At 38.7% G+C, this 21,266-nt stretch overlaps 1 protein-coding gene across 1 annotated transcript in view; it reads right to left on the bottom strand.

Moving 5' to 3' along the window:
* Window positions 1–1,252: 1,252 nt before the first annotated feature.
* Window positions 1,253–21,266, bottom strand: part of GPCPD1 (glycerophosphocholine phosphodiesterase 1) — a 42,370-nt gene continuing 22,356 nt past the window's right edge. Inside the window, exons 8-20 of the mRNA XM_034060672.1 lie at window positions 20,267–20,513; window positions 19,045–19,207; window positions 18,824–18,956; window positions 18,532–18,586; window positions 17,044–17,136; window positions 16,017–16,094; window positions 14,902–14,941; window positions 14,013–14,074; window positions 12,491–12,556; window positions 11,381–11,517; window positions 10,456–10,591; window positions 9,983–10,143; window positions 1,253–3,026 (exon numbers count right to left, since the gene is read on the bottom strand). Of these exons, the coding sequence (XP_033916563.1) occupies window positions 2,825–3,026; window positions 9,983–10,143; window positions 10,456–10,591; window positions 11,381–11,517; window positions 12,491–12,556; window positions 14,013–14,074; window positions 14,902–14,941; window positions 16,017–16,094; window positions 17,044–17,136; window positions 18,532–18,586; window positions 18,824–18,956; window positions 19,045–19,207; window positions 20,267–20,513 (1,573 nt within the window). The 3' untranslated portion in view covers window positions 1,253–2,824. The remainder of the gene's footprint in view (window positions 3,027–9,982; window positions 10,144–10,455; window positions 10,592–11,380; window positions 11,518–12,490; window positions 12,557–14,012; window positions 14,075–14,901; window positions 14,942–16,016; window positions 16,095–17,043; window positions 17,137–18,531; window positions 18,587–18,823; window positions 18,957–19,044; window positions 19,208–20,266; window positions 20,514–21,266) is intronic.

Genomic DNA, 21,266 nt, shown 5'->3' with positions numbered 1-21,266 from the left:
AGATTTCAGGTGGGTCCAAAAGGAAACGCTATAAAAGCAGGAGTAGAAAACAAAAGCACATTTCACCGGGCAACGTGTTTATGTTGGCAAACGGGAGAGCAGCTGCCAGGGCACTCCTGCTGCAGCTTCAAGGAGCCTTCACTCCAGCTCAGCACCAGTGTAGTGTGGCCATATGCTTGTGTGAGGGAGGGCACAGGGATGGAACAGTCACTACAGTACCTGAAATCCTCTTTGGCAACACCAGTTTCACTCAGAGCTCCCCTGACCCGTGCCCACGGTGCTCATCTGTGATTCTCTGGTGACTGTTCTGAGCTCAGCTCTCAGAAGTGACACAGCAGACGAGCGTGTTGAAGTCCAGGCAGGCTTGGAGCAAGTTGCTGACCAACCTGCCAGTAAAGAAGGCAGTGGGCAAGAATGCATAGAAGCTGTAACGCTGCTCAAAATCATCACCACAGTGGGTGTATTTATTTCCACCCCCACCGCCTGCCAACAGAACAGGCAGATGCTATGTTCTGAGAAACTGAAAGTTTGGACAGAAGTTTCTAAGTGTGCCTAAGCCCTTCTCAGCATCACATTGTGATAGCAGCCTTCCAGTATCTGAAGGGGGCCTACAAGGATGCTGGTGAGGGACTATTCATTAGAGACTGCAGTGATAGGGCAAGGGTAATGGGTTAAAACTTAAACAAGGGGAGGCTTAGACTGGATATAAGGAAGAAATTCTTTCCTGTTAGGGTGGTGAGGCACTGGAATGGGTTGCCCAGGGAATCTGTGAATGCTCCATCCCTGGCAGTGTTCAAGGCCAGGTTGGATGAAGCCTTGAGTGATATGGTTTAGTGTGAGGTGTCCCTGACCATGGCGGGGGGTTAGAACTAGATGATCTTAAGGTCCTTTCCAACCCTAACTAGTCTATGATTCTATGAGTCTGAGAGACTGCTTTGGACAACACAGCTTTTAAGCTGCTTTCACACTAAATAGCTGTCACGTTCAACATCTCAGAGTATGCACTGCCCAGCATTCATGACCAGTAACTCTGGTAGGGGCAGCACATCCGTTGGCAAAGCCCTCGAGACCTGTCAACAGAAACCCCCGAGGGGTATACGAATGAGAGGAAAGAAATAATAAGAATTAATCACATCAGTGAGGAATCTGGACTTGCTGTAACACAGCCACAGGTTCCTGATGCCAGGAATCTGGTTCAGTCCCACTCCCTCCCTCCCTCCCTCCCTCCCAAAAACCACAGCTCACACACTGCCAAGTTCTCTGTGTGTTGTTTATTTTTTTTTAAATAAAAGACAGGTTCCAGGATCCTAATCATTACTGTGCTGTTTGTGCAGGACAAAAGAACTTCAAAGACTAAAATGCACAAGGCAAGTCAAAACAAGCTGTTTCAAACTGCTCAGCAGTGCAGGCTCGAGCACTTATTTGCAATGGCTTTACTCTTTGTACAGTCAGTTCTATGTAGCAATGCCTGTATATAAAGAATATAGTACATACTATGGTTTTCATTGTCAATTTACAAGAGAAAAAAATAAATATTTTTCATTCTTATTATACATTAACACTTCAGTAGAAAGTTACAGCTGTTGTGTTGGCATGACCTGCAACTTCAGGAGGAAAAGGACATGCATGCCTACCTATTAGGAACTCTAACCTATGACTTTGTAATAAATTACAGAGGATAGATACCAGCCAACAGAATACAGAGTATCTGAATTCTGTACACTTGTGATTTTTGCTCTGAGGAAAAAAGAAAAAACCAAACAAAACCAAACCAAAAATAACCTCGCAAAATACAAAAGCCAGTAGCTTGCATTATGTAGATAAGACAAACCATGTGTGGTAAAGCCTTTTCTTCAAATGTTTGTAAATGACAGGCTTGTGGTTTTAGGCAGAGAAATAGCTGAGTTGGTCCCTGCACCCTTCACACATAACTAGCACCGTGAAGATGCAAGGACCTCAGCAAACACCTACATTTCATGCTTAATAACTAAAGCATGCAATTTGCAGAGTTTGTGCATGGTTTATACTCTGTTTATAAGGTTATTGTGCAAAATAGGATTCTCAACCACTGAAGATGTTTCTCTTACTCTGTTAAAATTATTAGCAACACTTGTGAAGTTTAGCAGGCCTGTGTGAGATTAATGTAAGGAAAATCGTACTTGTGGTTCACCCTTGACTGCTATATACAGACACTGTACCACTGAATTGGCAACGGAGAAAACAACAGCAGCAGCCTGAATGTCCTAAATGAAGTGGGAGAAAAAGGAGTTAATACACACTGCAGTTTACTTAGAAATATAGAGATATTTTCCAGTGGCACAAAGCTTTGTACAGGTGGATCTGTCAGTGCAAATTCGTATACATGAGGTACCAATTTATTCAGGCCAGACCTAATCATCTGTGTGTTACAATCACTGTCTTAATTTCCTGTTGTCAGATAGAGGCTGACAAGCTGTCACACTGAAATAAAATCTAAGTCAAAACAATTTTTCAGCATATTCAATATCAGATCATTGTAAATTTTCCTACAATTCTGTTTCTCAACTTTCACTCCTTTATGTTTAAAAAACACACTTAGTGTTACTATTTCTTTTTCAAGATGTGAGACTTGATTATAGCAGAAGTTAAAACTATCTGTAAAATCAAAGGATGACTACAACTGGCTGAATACTGTAACATTGGTTGAAATTTTAGTAAGTACTGTCATCAGGAAGGGCAAACACAGTTATTGCTATTTGGGGACTTCAAAATAAACCAAACAAACCTGAAGGCATAGACAGCCCTGTTCCAAATGGTGAAAGTTAAACAGATACACACCAGCATTCTACCTAGAATCTTGAACACTCTTTAAGTTATCTACAGAGTTCTCTTCCAGGCAACTATGATGACATTTACATGGAGATATGGATTTAAAGTGGCTAACTGTGGGACACACACAGCTTTTCAACTCTGGTAATTCTTTCTTGAGACGTTCCAGCTGCTCCACCTGGAATACGTTTGGTTGTTCAGGATTCGAGTCATATATCCTGAAGAAATGAGAAAAGAAGAACCACTGATCAGCAACAACAGAAGAACCCAACAGCTCACAGAGATGCAGAGTAGATGAAGCAACTAAGTTTTTTTCCCCATAGAGTAAAATGAGGTGTCAGCAAGTCTGCAAAAACAGTATGTCTGAGGTTAATACCTTAAGTTTTGCTGCTCATGTTGCAATATAAAATGGCATTCCTTTAGCACAATGGTTGATATTTTATTGGATATACTCAAGAGCAACCCACTGGCATCTACCTCACTCTCCTGAAAAACGGGATTTGACAGGTGGCACAAAGCAGTGAAGTAATATGAGCAGTGTTCCAGGCTTCAAACTTAAAAGCATAAAGGAAATTTCAGAGCCCTGAGATTATTTGAACATGTTGTGATACACTGCTTGTACATAATACAGAACGCAGTTTGTACTTGCTGTTTCAATAAGTATTTTCACACACACAGTTCAGAACCATTTTTTAAAATTCCTATTACAACATGAGATGTAGAGTGAAAAAGAAAGCAAAAAATCTGGTATTTATTCATGCTTAATGCAATTTTAAATACTTTCAATACTAAATAATCTTTTCACTTTCTTGTTTTCACACATACAAAAAAGGCTGCAGGATTTGAGCTGCCATCATACCAGACTGTCCAAACCCAAAACACACTCTGAGTTTGACAGTGCGGGCACTGAGCATAACTCAAATACTATTTTGGTGCAATTCATTATAAAGCAAAAGCATTCATGTTACTGTAATCTAACCTTGGTACAACACTTACTGTGACATCCTGACCTCCTGATATTAATTTCTAACATCTTCATGTTATTTATATCCAAAATCTAAGTCCTGGCATCCAGTTACCCTCATGTGTAGCTACTGTGGACAGGTTCAGGTATTGTAGAACTCCAGGTTTATGTCCTTCAAACGAAAACTTCTGGAAAAAGAGTCTTTTAGAGCCTTAGTCTTTTAGGAATATTCCTACTTCCACTTATGATTCCTTCAAGAAAGCGGTTTGGGTTTACTGCATCATCCTTTTTCTTTTATGCCATAATTTCAAGGTAAGTCCAAAAGGAACAAAATGTCACAACCAAAACAATGGAGAGCTATATGATATAGTGCCTAGGTGCCTCTTCTCCCCAGCAAGACAACTAGTGAACTGTTGGCAAGTCCAAGACATCAAAAATAATGATGCAGCTCAAAGAGTGATATGGGAAATGGATTTAAAGGAGGAAACAGAGGGCATGGATCACATTCCATACAGTAAAATCCAAGACAGTTTATGTAAAGAAACTCCTAGAAGTGAGGACAAATGCTGTCCAGTTTTATGGCACAGCATAAAATAACACAGAAGGCACAGCAGTTAAAATTACTTGCACAGCACCTATAACCCAGTACAGGCCTAAGATGTGACCCAAAATCACCTAACAGAAGTTACCTGCAAAAGAAAAGCCCAACCTTCCTTTCTTCCAGGATGCAGGTACAACCTGTGCTTTCTTCAGCTAAGTTAGCTGACCTATTACAAATTTCTTTGTGCATTTAAGACAAAGTACTGAAATTAGAAGATAGTTTTTTATACAGTAACACACCTTAGGAACTGCAAATCTTATGTCTTTTCCCATCAGCCAGACACTGGAAGAGCAAACGCATGTTTCTAAGCCCCTTGCTCCTAAAACATGGCTAACCATGTTTGTAAGCAGCTTCTGGCAGGTATTTTATTAGTTCTTTACTAGGGTCATGCATTGAGCATGGAACTGATGTACTTAGCTCCCATAAGGTGTTTTTGTCACCTCTGAAAACACATACTTCCAGCAAGTCCCAGTCACAGCTGGTTTTCTTCAGTATTGCTTGGTCCAAAAGCAGAGGCAGCACCACTGAAATACTGTTTTCATGCTAAAACTTTTCTGAAGCTCAATTAAGAGTTTTCATTTTTCTTTACATTTCAAGGTAAACTTGAGTTTACCTTGCAATTCACAAAACAGGGAAGATTTAGACTGCCACTGCATTGCATCTTAATTCAATCATTCAGCAGATTATAAATCAAGTAATACTAGTTGACATCCTACATATACCCATACCAATATTTGAAGTAACATTCAGTTTCAGGCAAACAAACCAACACAGATTTAGACAGTTTCTAGTTTTGAGATGTCTTTTGAAAGTTTTTGCCTTTATTTCCAGCTAAATTTGTGTGAGTTTTGGAAAGTTACTATTACCAATAGAGCACAGGGCTTTTGTCTGCAAATGCAACATGCAGCCATATGAAACTGTATGGAACTGTAGTGTTTCTAGAGGAGACAAACACAGTGCAGATTCTCATGGAGAAGCTTTCAGCATAAATGTTTGAGGATTACTGATTCAATATTTTCATGCAACTGTGTCTATTATTCAACAAACAAAACTCAGATCATTTAAAATAAACAAAAAAAGATAATGCAAGTGGAAGTTAGCACGCACCCCCTCTCCACACTGGTATTTAACAGATAGCCAACTGCTGTAAAATCATAAGGCTGCCTTGTTCTTACTCACTTAAGTATATTCAGGCATAGAGATATTTCCTGGATTGTTTACACAGCTTATCCAGGAGAAAGATACCAGATAACACACCCCACATATCCTGCTTTAAAATTAATATTTTCTGCCAATCTGAAGAGTTTCGCTACAATAAAGTTTCTTCTCTAAATAAAGTCTAAGCATTGAATTAATAAAGCATTTTAAGCATGAGATTTAATTTTGTCTGAGCAGAAGATACCCGGTCATGCATTTGAAGTACTTTTTTGGATTAGGGCCCACATGAAAGTCTAGAGGCAGAAGTGGCACCTTTTCTGTAGGTTTCCCTTTTCACAAGCAGCTTGGCTACCTCAGATGCTGGGATGGCTGCTGGTTGAACATAAGAAAAAAGCAGAACATTGTCCCAGCAACTGCACTAGAGCATCCATTTGGTTTAATGACTTTGGGTATGTTTAATGATGTGCAGCCCAAGTGGAGAAAGGACTGGATGGGGAAGCAAAAGCAAAATCAAAACAAACTTTTTCCCCTGCCCACGTGAGATCATTCTTTCAGTAGCGCTGGCATTTGTAAGCTTTGCAGATTTAATCTTGCAGCTTTTTCTCCATGCAAAACAAAGGGAGACCCCCTACCTGCATTTTCTTATTGCCCGACACTTGATATCAGCAACTTTTGGTATTCAGGACACAGTTTTTCTGCCATCTTCACAAGTGGCTACAATGTTTTGCCCAATTCTACATGGATGATTAAAGTTTGGAAAAAAACAGCTTATAGAAACCATCTCTACCCAGACAGTTTGTAATCTTTGAGGCAATCTCCACATGCAATAGCAGTAACTCAGGGCCATATGCAAGCAACACTTCCTACCTTACTCAGACAAACGACTTAAAGCATCTTCAGTGTTAAGGTCTAGTAAAACAACACCACAAAACACCAGCCACAGCAATTTTTAATACATGGACTTGTCCTTTGGTCCAGAGAACAAAAGCCCTGCAGAAGCCATGGAAAGCAACAACTTGTTTCAGCCCTGGAAATATTCTGGAATTTGTAGGAGCAACCACAGCATAATGGTGCAAGGTTCAACAAGGCAAAGCACTGGGTCCTTCATTTGGGCTGCAACAACCCCATCCAACGCTACAGGCTTGGGGAAGAGTGGCAGCTGGGGGTGCTGACTGATGGCTGCTGAACATGATCCAGCTTGTGCCCAGGCAGCCAAGAAAGCCACCAGCATCCGGGCCTGTATCAGCAACAATGTGGCCAGCAGGGCCAGGGCACTGATTGTTCCCCTGTCCTGGGCACTGGTGAGGCTGCACCTCAACTCCTGTGTTCAGATCTGGGTCCCTCACTAAAGGAAAGACACCGAGGTGCTGGAGCAGATCCAGAGAAGGGTCTGGAGCACAAACGTGATGAGGAACAGCCAAGGGACCTGGGGGTGTTCAGTCTGGAGAAGGCTCAGGGGAGACCTTATTGCTCTCTACAAATACCTGATAGGAGGTTGTAGTGAGGTGGGGGTCAGTCTCTTCTCCCAAGTAACAAGTGACAGGACAAGAGCAAACAGCCTCAAGCTGCACCAGGGGAGGTTTAGATTGGATATTAGGAATAATTTCTTCAGAGGGCGCAATGAGGCATTGGAACAGGCTGCCCAAGGCAGCGGTGGAATCACCGTCCCTGGAAGCGTTCACAAACCGTGTAGATGAGGCCCCCAGTGACATGGTTTAGTGGTGGACTTTGGCAGTGCTGGGGTAACCACTGGACTTGATGGTCTTGACTTTTCCAATCTAGTTGATTCTATGATTCCAAAAAATGGCTTTACACTAATAAACAGATTACTGCAGTCCCTACTTATTTCTGGACCTAGAAACAAGTACATACATCTCCTCCCTGAGTTCTGCTCTATTAGTTCCAAATTTATCTACTTCTAAATTCTGAACAGCACAGAATGTGGACGCTCACACCATACCTATTTAATACAATTTAGACTCCTAACTTCATACTCTCAATTGATTTGAAACACTGCCTCTTTACCCAGCAGCTCCAGCTGTGAATGGAAACACTTGCGGCCAGGTTTTACATTTAGATATGCCATAAAGGACTTGACTTGCAGATACCAACCACATTTCAAAATATCCAGCTTGCGATATCTTATACAATTTTCAAAGGGTCATGTTCCTTCTAAGGAACTCATCTTAGGATTAAATTTATTCTATTCAGACAAATAGTAAATTCTGGAAAATAACTGAGAATTATAAAGGAACACTCCAGTATTTGGTTTGACCTACAGGAAAAAAGTCAATACCACTTAGAGTTAAGAATCTCCAACAACTGCACTGAGATAATTGTTTGGTACTCAACTGTGGTTTGTAAATGGGAAAAGAAAGAAAAATTGCACCACTGAAGTACTTTTTTTAAACGGCTTTAGAATTACTGTTGATTTTGGGATTCTTCTCAAAAAAGTGAAAGATGTCAACAAGATGGAAGAGATACAGGGGGCAGGTGGTAAGAGGAGACACAAATACTATGAATAATCTAGATGGTCTGAATAGGGCAGGAAGGTTAATTTCCCCACACACACCTCCCAGTTAAATCCACAAGGGAATTCAGCCTATCAGCAATTTCAATGAATTAGATAGTCACCAAAAGGTAAAAGGTGTTCTGCTATCATACTGCAACTTAAAACACACTGAACAGCACAAAGAGAACAAAAGGTGACATGCAGCAGACTTGCTGCCTTGACATAAATGCAACATTATTTAGGCAATTAAGTATCTAACGTAATAAAAGCACGGTGAAGTCAGAAATAAGGCTGTCATCCACTTTCCTACTTTACCCTAGTAATGTGTATCTATTACTCAGGAGTATGAAGAACTCTAGAAGGCTGGATTAGCAGACATCAGATGAGCTTTTCGTAGGAACAATTTATGCATTAGTATTTGAGTAAAATACCCCACCTGTCTGTAGACTAATAATTTATCACTTCAAGTTATGCATGCTATAGGATCAGATTTCCTAACAACCCTATGGTTGTACACTAAAGAATCAAAGTACATTTTGTTCATCTGCATACTGGTCCAGAGATAGTTTTCAGCTACTAGAAGGGCCTCAATCTTGATTTACAGGAGAGGCACAACATGTAGCACTGCTGTAGCAGGAAAGAGGACTGATGTTTCAATGACTTCAGTCTGAAGGTGATCCTCAGGTAAAAATCTTGTCATTTTCTTTTTCCACTGGTGAACAGAAAGACATTGTATACAGTACAAGCAGGGAGACCTTTGGCAAACCAGAAGAACCCACCCCTCTGGAAGGACTCCCAATAGTCAAGAACAGACTTAGAACTTTAAGAGCAAGCTATTTCGTTTTTTGCCCCTAGATACCTTGACTCTTAGTTTTCACTTTATAAAACAGATCCCTTGGCAATTACTTGATCTTCTCTCCCTCACACCTATTTTTTTTCCCCAAAGTAAAACGATATGTAAGAATGTTCTTGCATAAAGCAAAAGGGTTTAGTCTTCTATAACTGGACACTTCAGTTACACTTAATGCTTTCCCAGTCACATACTGTTTGTGAAATCTGAAATTCAGACAGTCTAATTTAATACAGCTGTCCAAATTAATCACCAGCTTGTAAGAATTAATTTCACATCTTTGTGAGTGCTCCATCCCTGGCACTGTTCAAGGCCAGGTTGGATGAAGCCTTGGGTGATATGGTTTAGTGTGAGGTGTCCCTGCCCATGGCAGGGGGGTTGGAACTAGATGATCTTAAGGTCCTTTCCAACCCTAACTAGTCTATGATTCTATGATCTTTCATGATAAAAAAGCTAAAACTTAATCTCTTTTGTAAGGAACTAAGGTGAGACTTTCATTCTAAGTTTTACCATAGTATTCTGATGTCCACCTGAATTTTGTGTGTAAGTGCTTTCTGAAGTGACTAAATTTGACAATTTGCCTGCGTGTAACTCCAAGCTTATTTTAATAGGAAAACACCAGCGAATTCACAGCTTGGAAACACAACAGAATGTTGGCAAAAGTTCAAGTCATTCAAGTTGTCTTAACTAGTTCCATAACTAAATGTAGAAAGCTGAAGACTTCAGCCAAACAGTTAAATAACACTGTCCTCACCACATCGCATATAAATTTGAAAAGTTACCGTGCTAACATGTTAAAATGTTAACAGCATGTTAGAAGTCCATGCTATGCACTAGTTCTTTAAAGAATCAAATTACATTTAAGGTCACAAAAAACAGTTCTTTTCCCTCATATATATACAGTTGAAAGAGTAGGAGCTAGTGGTAGTCTTGTTCTTGACCTGGCCTTATGGGCTTCTTGCACTTATAGTATGAAAGGAAGATATTCCGCACCCAGTCAACCAAAAAGCAATGTGAGATTTCACAAGAACCACGATGCAATAAGCACTCAGCTGTGTTATTTATTATTTTTAAAGCACAATTAAGTACCTGTCATATATCAGCCCATGAACACCATATTCTCTCAACTTCTTCCTGTTGTCTGGGTCATTTGCATCATCACCCCATGAAAAAATAACTAGGCCTTTAGATTTGGCCCTTTTAATAAATGATGGATTCCTCAGCAGATCTTCAGAGTGCACATTAATTCCCTGAAAAACAAGACTTTGATTAAAACCCAGGTTTCTGAAACACTCACACATCAGCTTTTTAATCTTTTGACACCTGCACCTCCTTATAATTTCACTCATAATAAAGATATTATTGATAACACTATTTTTTAAACACTTTTCAACAGAAACTTGAAATGAAGGACATTATATTGGCAGTCACCAAATGTTACTGTATTGCTTTTATGAGGTTAGTTGCAATTTTAAGCATTAGTGTCAAAACCAATAACTTCACAAGTAGTAGTAATTTTGTTTCCTTTTACTGCAGAGTAATACCCGAACTGGTCAGCTTACCAGCAAGTTTTCAAACTGTGCAAAGGTAATGGCAATAGAAGTTGTACGAGATCTAAGATCCATAAGTTCTGGATAGAGTTTAGATTCTCCTTGCGTGAGAAATAACACAGGATACTTGTTTTGCTTGTGCCGAACCCTGTTACGAAAACAAGTTTGTTAAGTAGCAAATGTGTTAAAAAGCAGGGAAATTCAATCTTGAGGAGAATTATGCTCTTTGATTTGGTTTTGTCCTGCCCATTTACCCTACAGTGGTATTTCATCAGTGCAGCCTCTCATCAAATGTCACCAAAAGCCTTTCATTAACAGTGCTAAATCGCTTCTGCTTACAAAGTACTACAGCAGATTGTTAGTTTCTATGGATCCCAACTGTTTGTACCCTAGTTTAACTCCTGTGCTTTTTCTGTGCCCCAATACCCTCAATACGACATTCCACAACACAAAAGCAAACTGCTTAAAACCAACCAAACAAGAAAAACTTAAATCAAATACAGGTAATCCAAAGTCCTTTCATTTTCTGTACTTTGTAAAAGGCAGATATATTGGTGGGGGAGAAAAAAACTGTACCAAAATGATTTTGTTTGTAAGCTAGGCTTGTGTACACCTCAAGTATGACTGAAAAAGACTGTAATACCAGAAGAAATCTTGACCTTTTTTGTTGTGTCAAGAAAGACTGAAGCATTCAGGAAGGCACCAGAAAAAAAACCAAAAACCTATCTACTTTGACTTTATTTTCCTATCTTATTTTTGGCACAGCTCAGGTGGCAAAGTGGTCTTGCTTCAATCCCCAACTGTTCTGGCACCCAAAGGTTAGGTCCATTAAGATTATGGGTTACTTGTTTCTTGTTGGGTAGTCTTTTGTCCAAAGTAAATGCTACCATTAAAAAAGAAGAAAGCAAAATACATAATTTATCTCTTCTTAACTTACATTGTACAAATATCTGCATGAAAAGAAGAAAACACAATTCTTCTTCTTCCAGCATTCATCAAAACAGTTTTGAGGATAATATCCAGGAAGAGGTTCATATCAAAGTAAGTCGACAAGTTGCCATCCCACTGTCCATCCTAGAAAGAGGAGAAATTTCAGCCATTTAGACTAATGCTTACGAAAATTATTTTAAGCAGCAATGGTATCTCATTCAACCTGAGCAAAATGAGAATTCAGTTTGCCAGTCTGAATACAGAAGTCACTCCTTCAGCCTACTGAGCACTAGTTACAGCTCTATAGGACTCTCGGTCTGTGAGATAGAGCTGAACCCAAACAGCAGTAACCTCCACTGAAAAATTCACTTCCTCCCATCAAAGGAGAGAGTTTCTAGGATGCCTTTCCTAATTTTGAACACACAAAGGAATTCCATGAAAGACCACTAAAAACTACTACAGATATTTTGTATTGCTATTTCTAAATGCGAAAATGCAACAGCAAATTTGTAGAAATAAATTAGGTCTTTGACAATAGCAGGTACCAGTCTTTATGCTATCTCTGAGAGCATGAGCATGCCTCCACGCATACAGCCTTCCACATACTACTACTATTTTCTTCCCACCACTCCAGACTTCCAGTCCTAGCCTTGACAACCGTTTCCTTCTAGTCCAAGCACTAAGCAGGCCAGCAGAGTCCACAGTAGTGCTAACTAGAAGGGAAGAGTTGCTTGTACTATTGCAGCATGTTGTAGCTGCTCCTGCACCAGCCCAGGAGAGTTTGAGTTTCTTGTCTCTTTTCCCATGTAGAGCATGCCTGATCTGTTGTGATCCTCTGACTTTAAAAAATAGTCTTCAGCTAAAAGCAGTCTCAGCTGCACTATGACCTAAATCCTATAAATACTTCTTACTGGTTTTAAGAGTAAGTTTGTTCATTTGCTAAAGTGATGCTGCTATACTCCCAGTTTTAAAGAGAGTGGGTTATAATAAAACAAGAGAGTCACATTAAAAAACCCAATATTACAGCTTTCTAGTTCATTAATTGCCAGGTTAAATTACAAGCTTTAGCCATAAAAATGGCAAAGTATCAAAGTCAGTTGCATGTACATTTACTTACCCTTTGCTGGCAGATCCATTTTATTTCTATGTTGAACCCAACATCTTCAGAAACAGAATCGAAGACCTGAAAAAAAATTCATTATAAAGAGACCTCAGAGCAAAGGAAGAAACTACTCTATGAGAGCAATTACTGGGATAATACATTAGCTTTAACATCAGTGGGGTCTATAAGTAGAATAAAAAACATTTAACACAAGATACACCTTTTTCTACTTCATCTTTAAGTTAGGAAATACATAAAAAAGGATGAAATCTTAAGGACAAAAATCTGACAAGGTACAAAGACATGTCAATTCACCTTAACATGTGTGAGAAATTCCCCATTTGTACTCCTAAAGAAGAGATGGTTTTTTACCTCACCAGGAAGGTTTTTTGAATGCAAAAAGTATCATAAGTAATACATAGTCCTAAGTATGAAAACCATGAGCTTGCCATTATGATGATCAGAAAAAGAGTATGTGAAATTCTTGTACAGATTATTTGGAAAGTGACTTTAAATCAAACGACTTTAAATCAAACAGCTAATGAAGGTAAGGAAAAGTCCATAGATGATTCTTTAACCCTATAAAGGTACCAAGCAGAGAGGGAAATAACATGCCATTTCTCACAGGAAGAAAATTAAATTTAGGGACTCAAAATAGGCAGAGGAATTGAACCTCAACAGTTTATTCTGTTACACAAAGTTCTTGATTTTCTGTAGTTAAAATGATTAGACAGTAAAAAACACAGTGAGGCATATGACCTGTACCTGATGCCTATATCCTCTGGCACAAGCCTATAAATAATACAGTCCAAACAAAAAGTAGCATTATTGTACAAAACAAGTCCCTAAAAGGCATGTTAATGGGCAGTTTGGACATTAGGAAAAACAGTAACTGTGAAAAAAAATGTAGTTCTAGGAAAACAAAACAAAACAAAAAAATCACCATAGATGTATGAAACTCTTGTTTGGTCAACAATTGCCAGATGCTTCTGCGAAAAAAAAGCCAGCACAAAGCCCAGAGTTGGCAAGTAGTCACAAGTAGGAACATACTAGAAATTAGTTAACATTTCTCTTGTGTTTGGCTCTGCTAGATGAGACCAGGTTTGGTTCTCACTGTTGCTGGGAGTTTTGGTGGTGGTGGTCTTACTTTGTTTGGTTTGGCGCTTGAGTGTCGTTTGTTTTGTTGAGGTTTTGGGGGGGGTGGGGGGGTGGAGGGGTTCCCCAGAATTAGAAATCAGCTGTCAATGCATTAAAACGCAATGCCCGGATGTCAACCAGCTGTAAAACTGAAGATATCTGGAGCAACACAGCTTGAGTTTATGAATTAAGAAGCTTGAAATATATACAGCCTATTACTTTGAAGCACTGAAAAGGCTACAATGGCCAACAATAAAGCCTGTGTTCTCAGGACCGGCACTGATATCGGAGGCCTAAAACCAAAACTGGGTACCCCTTGCTATCTGTGCAAAACTGAAAGAAAAATACTGTTTTCCTGTTCAAGAGTTGTCATCTCTATTGCTCTACATTCACTGCTTACTCTCTGCAGAGAAGGAAATGGCTGCATCTCAAAAGCAGAGTTTTCTTCTTCTTTAAAAGATGCTGGAAAGAAATACAAAATATTGTCTCAGAACAAATAGCAGTACTGCTAATCCCAGCAAGAAAAGACTAGCTGAAAGTCATAAGGCCTTTAAGAGTAAACTATGGAATCAGGTCTTTGATTACCTCAACCTGTTGATTACTTTTTGATTACCTAAGACTTCCTCCCTCTAACACCAATGTTCTCCAACAACAGTGCAGGCAATTCCTGTTTTGCAAGTAGGAAAATTTTTTGACTCCCCTTTAAAAGCCTTGCCAGAGTATTTATCAGAAACAACTTTTCCTATCCCTTACTGTTTCAGTCACTGGATCAGATCCAGTGGAAGCAGCCTTGCCTTTAAAAGGCTTATGTTTATTTTATCTTTTCCCAGATGGGCAGGACGTGCAAGACACTTTGCCAGTTTGCTGCCGCTACAAAAAGGGGTGAATTAAGGCCAAAAATTGGCAGCACCAGTAAGATACCCCACAGCAGTTACCAAAGTACTTGCTAGCACTTCTGAAGAGCTGCCAAAAAGGTATGGTTAGAGAAGCATACGACTGCACATTAGTGGCAATTTTGTTACGATTATTCATAAAGATATATTTATCTATGCATTTGTTTTCTACCATCCTGTCCCCTCTTACTCAAGGGAGGAAGTTCTGTCCAGTTTCTTACTTTCCAGTAAAGAACTCGACTGCATAAACAAAATCCAAGTAACTACAAAAGCATTTAGAAATGTTCAGGAAGAAGCCAAATGTGACTAGAACAGGTGACTGCAACCACAGTATATATAAATATCATTACATGATAACAAAGAAACCTCAAGACTCTTGCAAACCAATGTACATACCATTGTGGTCTTTTACTTTCAGGGCAGTCACATGAGCCAGCTAAAGAACACAAGAAGGCTAAAATTAACAAATACTCTATCCACGGAGATCTTAACATACATAAAATGTAACTAATTTTCTTTATAAACTGGTTTTAAGTTTAAAGGTCCATTATAGGCACAGTTTTAATAATTTGCAAAAGAATAAAGGAAATCCTAATACATGATATATTTCTTTCAAACCTTAGAACGTGAAGATTCCAAGGAAAGCTCAAAAACTAACTGTAAGTTTTCTTACTGAAAATGCAGAAAATGTGTTCAAGAGTAGAAACACCCATAATATAACATGATGTGAAGAAGTCCAAATATTAAATCCTTCTCTGTTAGACGTCAGACTGTTTCCAAACAAGTGCAGACAGAGAGCTGACAGTGGTTTTATAATGTAGTCACATACTGTGATCAGGCCAGGCACAGAGAAAACTCCCTTGCTCCATTCAAATTCTCTCTCCTCAAAAAGGGGGAGACCAAGTAGTTTTAAATAGAAAGAAACATAGTTCTTGGACCAGCCATGTGTTTCTTTAACCAAGGGCAGATCTCTCAGCTGGGTCTTCAGTAGCCCAGTTTCATCCCGACACCCCTTTGATGTCGGCAGGGCACTTCTGTTCAGAAGATACAGCGACACCCAGTCCAGTCAATCCATACCATTGAATCACAGAACCTTCTACACCTCCACATGCACCTCAAGAGTGCAGTCAATATAATTTCGATCTCCCTTGTTAATAGAGAAACACTTGAAAATTACCACTTTGCAACAGGTACCTTTTTCTTCAACAAAGACTCCAAAGCACTGGCTTTCAATGAACCCTACCACCACCTTCAGCCTCTCTTCCTTTCTAGGAAATACCAATTTTAGCATAATGGGATGGATCTACACAAGTTGCAGACCATTTTTCTAGAAAATAGAAGTAATGAAATAATGCGGTGCAATAGTAATATTCTGGGAATTAGCTGCTATTTCTACTTGTACAAGTTTTAAAACTTGTACTCCCCCAAACTATCTAGTTACTACTAGTGTAGCTTCATACACAATTTGAAATTCTACACATAGCATATCATACTAGCCAAAGTAACAATACCTTCAATAACTGCAGCTGATCAAATGTGAGTTCTTTGACTGCAATCTCAAACAATTCCAAAGGCTCCGTATCCAGTTTCTTTGATGAAAAATAATACATAATTAAGCATTGCTGAAAACTACAGAAAAGCCTACATGCTTTTAATATGATAGCATTAAAGGCAACTGATTTTTTCCCCTTTTATTTATAAAGATACAAGTGATATTCTAATGAGTAAGATGACCAGATTTCAGGAGATAAAATGTGTCAATTTGGAAAAAAAAACAAAACCAAACCAAACAAAAAACACATTAAAATTTGGTCTTTCATGCAAGTCGGATGGTTTATTGCTCTTTTTTCGGAAAAGGTTAGCACATATATTCTGTAAAAACTTGATCATTTCATATATTAAAGAAAAAAGTCTCCAAGTAAAGAAATGTATTAAAAAACACTTTAAGACAGTTCAGTTTATTATTGTCTATCCAGTCTCAAAAACTGGTAAGTAAAATGTCCTGGTAAAACCTAGACACACACCCCACAACCAAAATAAAAGATCTGATTTAAAAGAAATTCTGTCCATTTTCACTTCTCCTCTTCATTATAAGGAAGCTTCTACTTATCAAGACAACATTGATTCAATATAAGCTTAACGTGCATTTCCCTTACTCAAAGTTCCGTTTCCACAACTGTTCAAAACTAAACTTCTTCCACATAGTGCAACGTGTGCAAGTTTGACAACACAGACTTAGTGCCAAGAAGAATGAGAGAATTTGTCTTGCAGTCTGCTCTGCCATAGGATCTCCATTTTCACTGTCAGAATGCTTATCTGTATTGTTGTGTTTTAAGCCCAGTCTCAAACCATGCATCTGACATGCTGTTGCTGCAACATCAAAATAAGCATCCAACTTTCTTACTCCATGCACACAATAATCCTACACATTTATTCCCATTCTATCCCTTGATTCCCCAGAATTATTTCTATGAGAGCTGGGCATTTTAGTTTCTGGAATGGTTACACTTCAAGATAAAATACAGATATCATCTTTACCTTTTTCATGGCCATACAACACGTGAGATCATGGTATACAATCGGCACATGATCTTTAGAAAGATGTACATCAAACTCCACATATGCTGCTCCCTACAGAAAGTTGAAAAACACATAGAAGAAAACAAAATCCCATTAACTATTTATGCATAAGGACTACAGAACTGCAGAGCTGCCAAGTACTCAGAGGTCCTGGGCATAAACCAGAAGCTTAATGAAACTGGCTGTTACCAGTTAAATCACAGTCAACAATGGATCAGAAATGACAAAAGATCATATGGGAGAGTATCTTCATTACCATAATGCAGCTCTGATAAACCCTTATAAACACTCTAGTAACCTTGAAGCATTGTAAACAAAGTATTGATTTCAAACAAAAGCTAAGATGATGTTTTTAAACTGTCATGGTGCCCTTCCTGCCTCCTCTCCACCAAGAGAAGAGCAATTGCTACAGACTGGCAAAGCTTTATTGAGATACTCCATATAGGGATGGCCTTCTGGACTCACTAGTGAGTAATACAGTAACAGCATGTTATAACACGTGCAAGAGAAGAAATAGCTGTATCCAGTATTCTTCTGTCCTTTTCAATTGTGTGTTGTTTTCTTTTAAAAAGGAATTAAGATCAAAGTACAATCTTTCTCAAAAGAGGGACAGAAATAAGGATATGAAGAAACACAAAGAAATTACTCTTTTACTTATTTTTACTGTCTGTGCATTATTCCTTTGAAAGGCCTCCATGAACACCCAACAAGTTAAGCAGCAGGTGATCTCATAGCAGCGTCTTTATGTGACTGTAACCACAGGTCTTTGCTGTGAAAACAGGAGTTAGACAAGGAAACTCTGCACGTGCTTCTGACTTCAGCTACTCTGCTGCAGTGTCTCACTGCCTAAATCAATCTCATCACAGATCACTTCAGTGACTGAGATTGCTAGAAGGACTAAAAGTGACCACCTCAATCACAGAATTTAAGCACCTGAAAACAGTATCTCCCAAACGTAAAGTCTTATCCTAGTATTCCAAATATTCATTGTAGCAAGCACTGAAACAAAGGATTGTTTTATCCTTCCAGCTCAGCTCCCAAATCTCAGTTTTGGACACCAGTTTTAGGTATTCAGCAGCCCCTGAGCAAGTCCTTTGCTACTTGAAAGTATGCCAACAGATCCAGCAGAGCCAAATTTTTATTAATTCATTCAAAATTTTCCAACCCTGTGTCTCTGCAGGACTGAGATTAAAGTTTTGCCTGTATTAAAACACCACCAGAAAATAATACATAGAAGTTCAGATTTTTTTGAGGACATCGGCAATGAGAGTCTAACCTAGCTATTACTTCCCTTCCTCTCTCTGTCAAGAAATTTCCATGGTGATTTCATGTAGTTTTATGGAAGTATCATTATCATTCATTGTATGGAATAATGGAAATCAAGCATACAACATAAGCTAGTTTTAACTATCCAAATACTAGGTGCCTGCAAATGTGTGTACATACATGACTAGCAGCATTCCTCAAAGAGGCAATAGTGTTCTCTTGAACTTTAGCAAGCCTGAAATAACAGCAAAGGAAAAGATTTTAGTAGAGGCAGCACGGCACAAAAGTCCATTGAAACAACAGAAATACAAATAAGTCTCTGTTTTACAGGACACCCATATCTGATATTGAAGTGACTTAAATGATTATGGGTTGAAGCTTTTTGTTTTAAACTGTCCACTTCCTCAACCAATGTCAGTGAAACTAAACTAAACAAAAATCTATCCCCAGGTTAAAATGCAAAGGAACTTACTTAGCTGTTGTCGTAGAATTGCCTGCTCCCCTGTGTCCAACATCTAAAGTTGTTCTTGGTTTCCAATACTTTGCATAGGAAGCCTCCATATTGCAAGTGTATCCCTGGATTGGCTTAATAATTATGAAGTCCACTACAAGAAAAATAAAAATGCTTCATGTGTCAATAGATAAATCTAATTGGAATCATCCATTATTTGCATCTGTTTGCATCAACTGTACCTCTAACTTTTCCAATTGTCTTCCTTGGATTTCTGCTCATTATAGCAAGTGTAAGAATTCCAGCACTCTTTCCGAGTTCTGCAAGTGTGGATGACAGGAGGCAGGCAGAACCTACATGACCTGGAAGAACATCGCCTTGTACTACTTTCTCACTTAAATCTTCCTAAAACAAAATAAAGGGGAAAAAAAGAAAAAAATCTCTTGTTATACATAGGTGAGAATTCTGAACAAACTCTTTTTCCTTTCTCCTCAGAAATATATATATATAGGCACTGCTGTAACAGAAGTTTTTTGTTACAGAAAACACTCATTTCAGGCTAAAACTTGTGTAAGACCATGTTCCAAATTGTTGTTAGAAATATGAAATTGTTGATGAAAATCTACAAAAATCATGTACAATTGTCTTTGAGAAGTCTTAGATTTGAGAAGCTTCCCACATCAAAATTGCATGCATGGAATAGTCCATCTTCTTAAACACCCAAGTCATACTTAGAAAAAACATGAACTGGAATAATATATATGCTTATAACAACATTGTATTCATTTGTATGGAAGGAGAAGGGCAACTAACATGCAGAACATGCACCTGACCATAGGCAGCTCAGGAACTATGGAGCCACTTTTAATTGTGAGCATAAGTGATCTTAAGTGTATTTTTAGACAAAAGAGAGAATGCTTAAAACTGTCTTTTATATAAACAGCACGAAGGGATGAGAGTTGTTTTCTTTTTAAAAGGACTTTGAATATTAAGATGTTTTAGGGAAAAAAGAGTGCAACATAACAGAAGTAGTAGTGAGAATCTGTAGCTATCCAGTTTTAATTTGCATCAGTTCAGGGAAATCTCTTAAAAATAAGACAATTATTATGTAACTAGTTCATATACAAATTGCTCAGGTTCAAGGAGGATAAGCAAAACCTGGGTAAAGGACAGAAATCAAGCCAACCTAACTACATGCGGCACTAGACACCAAGATTTGAGTCTAATTTATACCAATTTCTAAATAAGCATAAACTGTAAATCTTTCTGTGCCCTATTGAGGAGACTCACAAAACTTTTCTGCAAAATGGGGTAGTAGCCAAAAGACTTATAACTTGTGTAAACAAGTCTAAAAGAAACCAAGATAACAGGCAACAGCCCTATCCTAACAGTGAAATCTTCACAGCAATTGACTCTGAACTCCTAAAGGCAGACCTGAGTTGCTTCATGGCAGGAGAGACATACCTCAAAAAAATCAAAGATTAATTCCAAGTTATCAGGCTCCATGGTTTGTATTGTGTATTCTATCCATCGGTCTGGCTGCAAAGCATAGCCACAGTCTGGCTGAGAGTGTCGACATTTATATTCGTTGTTACTTATTAAGGAGAACTCCACAGTGTTTGCCATTTTCTGAGGGACAGTAGGGGATGTTTTCTCTTGGCCCTCTTCATCATCCTCATCTTCCTCTAGGCCTTCTAGAGTCAATTTTACTCTATTCAACCAGAAATACAAAACAAATGGTTAAGTCACACGAGAGTCTTTAGAACCACTGGAGAATGAGAAGCTTGAACAGAAGCTCATGCAACACAAGAATTCTCAACAACACCATCGACAGGACAGCACCGTACGCAGTGGGCCCTCACAAGAGTCAGTTTGCAGCTGTGGTCTAAAGCCTATTTTAGTTGTAAGTGCTCAAGTCACTTCTGAAACTGGAACTTGGGTAAATGTGAAAATTGTACTAATGGTCTGAGAAACAGCACTCCACCAAAATGCAATTTGGGCTTCCAAACAGACAGCCTTTCTTTGCAGACTGACACCCATCATGCCAAAAAATTAAGATGAAAAGCACTGAAAATAGCAGCAATTGCCAAGATCAGTATCTGAATTCTGGTGGCTGCTGCTAAGTGCACACACCCAACTTTAAGTCTCTTTGAACACCAATTAAGGCAGATAGATGTATTCTATTAGGCATAAATAAGATAGTCTGTAAGAATCAGTAAGTCCCTTGAGAAATCCTAGATGATCATTTAACAGTAAATTGACTGTAATTACTGAAAAATCTGGGACTGATTGGAATAATCCTCTCTGTAAGACTCAGAATTCATTATTATACAGAGCAAACTTTCCACACAGAATTAATTATGCCAGTGATGGAAGCATGTATGAGTAATCCAAATCCCTTTCTGAATCATCTAAGTAGCAGATGGGATAAAGAGTTATTTAGTAAGATGCTAATTCACTAGTA

The sequence above is a fragment of the Melopsittacus undulatus genome, chromosome 3 (assembly GCF_012275295.1).
Source record: "Melopsittacus undulatus isolate bMelUnd1 chromosome 3, bMelUnd1.mat.Z, whole genome shotgun sequence".
Lineage (NCBI taxonomy): Eukaryota > Metazoa > Chordata > Aves > Psittaciformes > Psittaculidae > Melopsittacus > Melopsittacus undulatus.
This window is presented reverse-complemented; position numbering and strand designations above follow the sequence as displayed.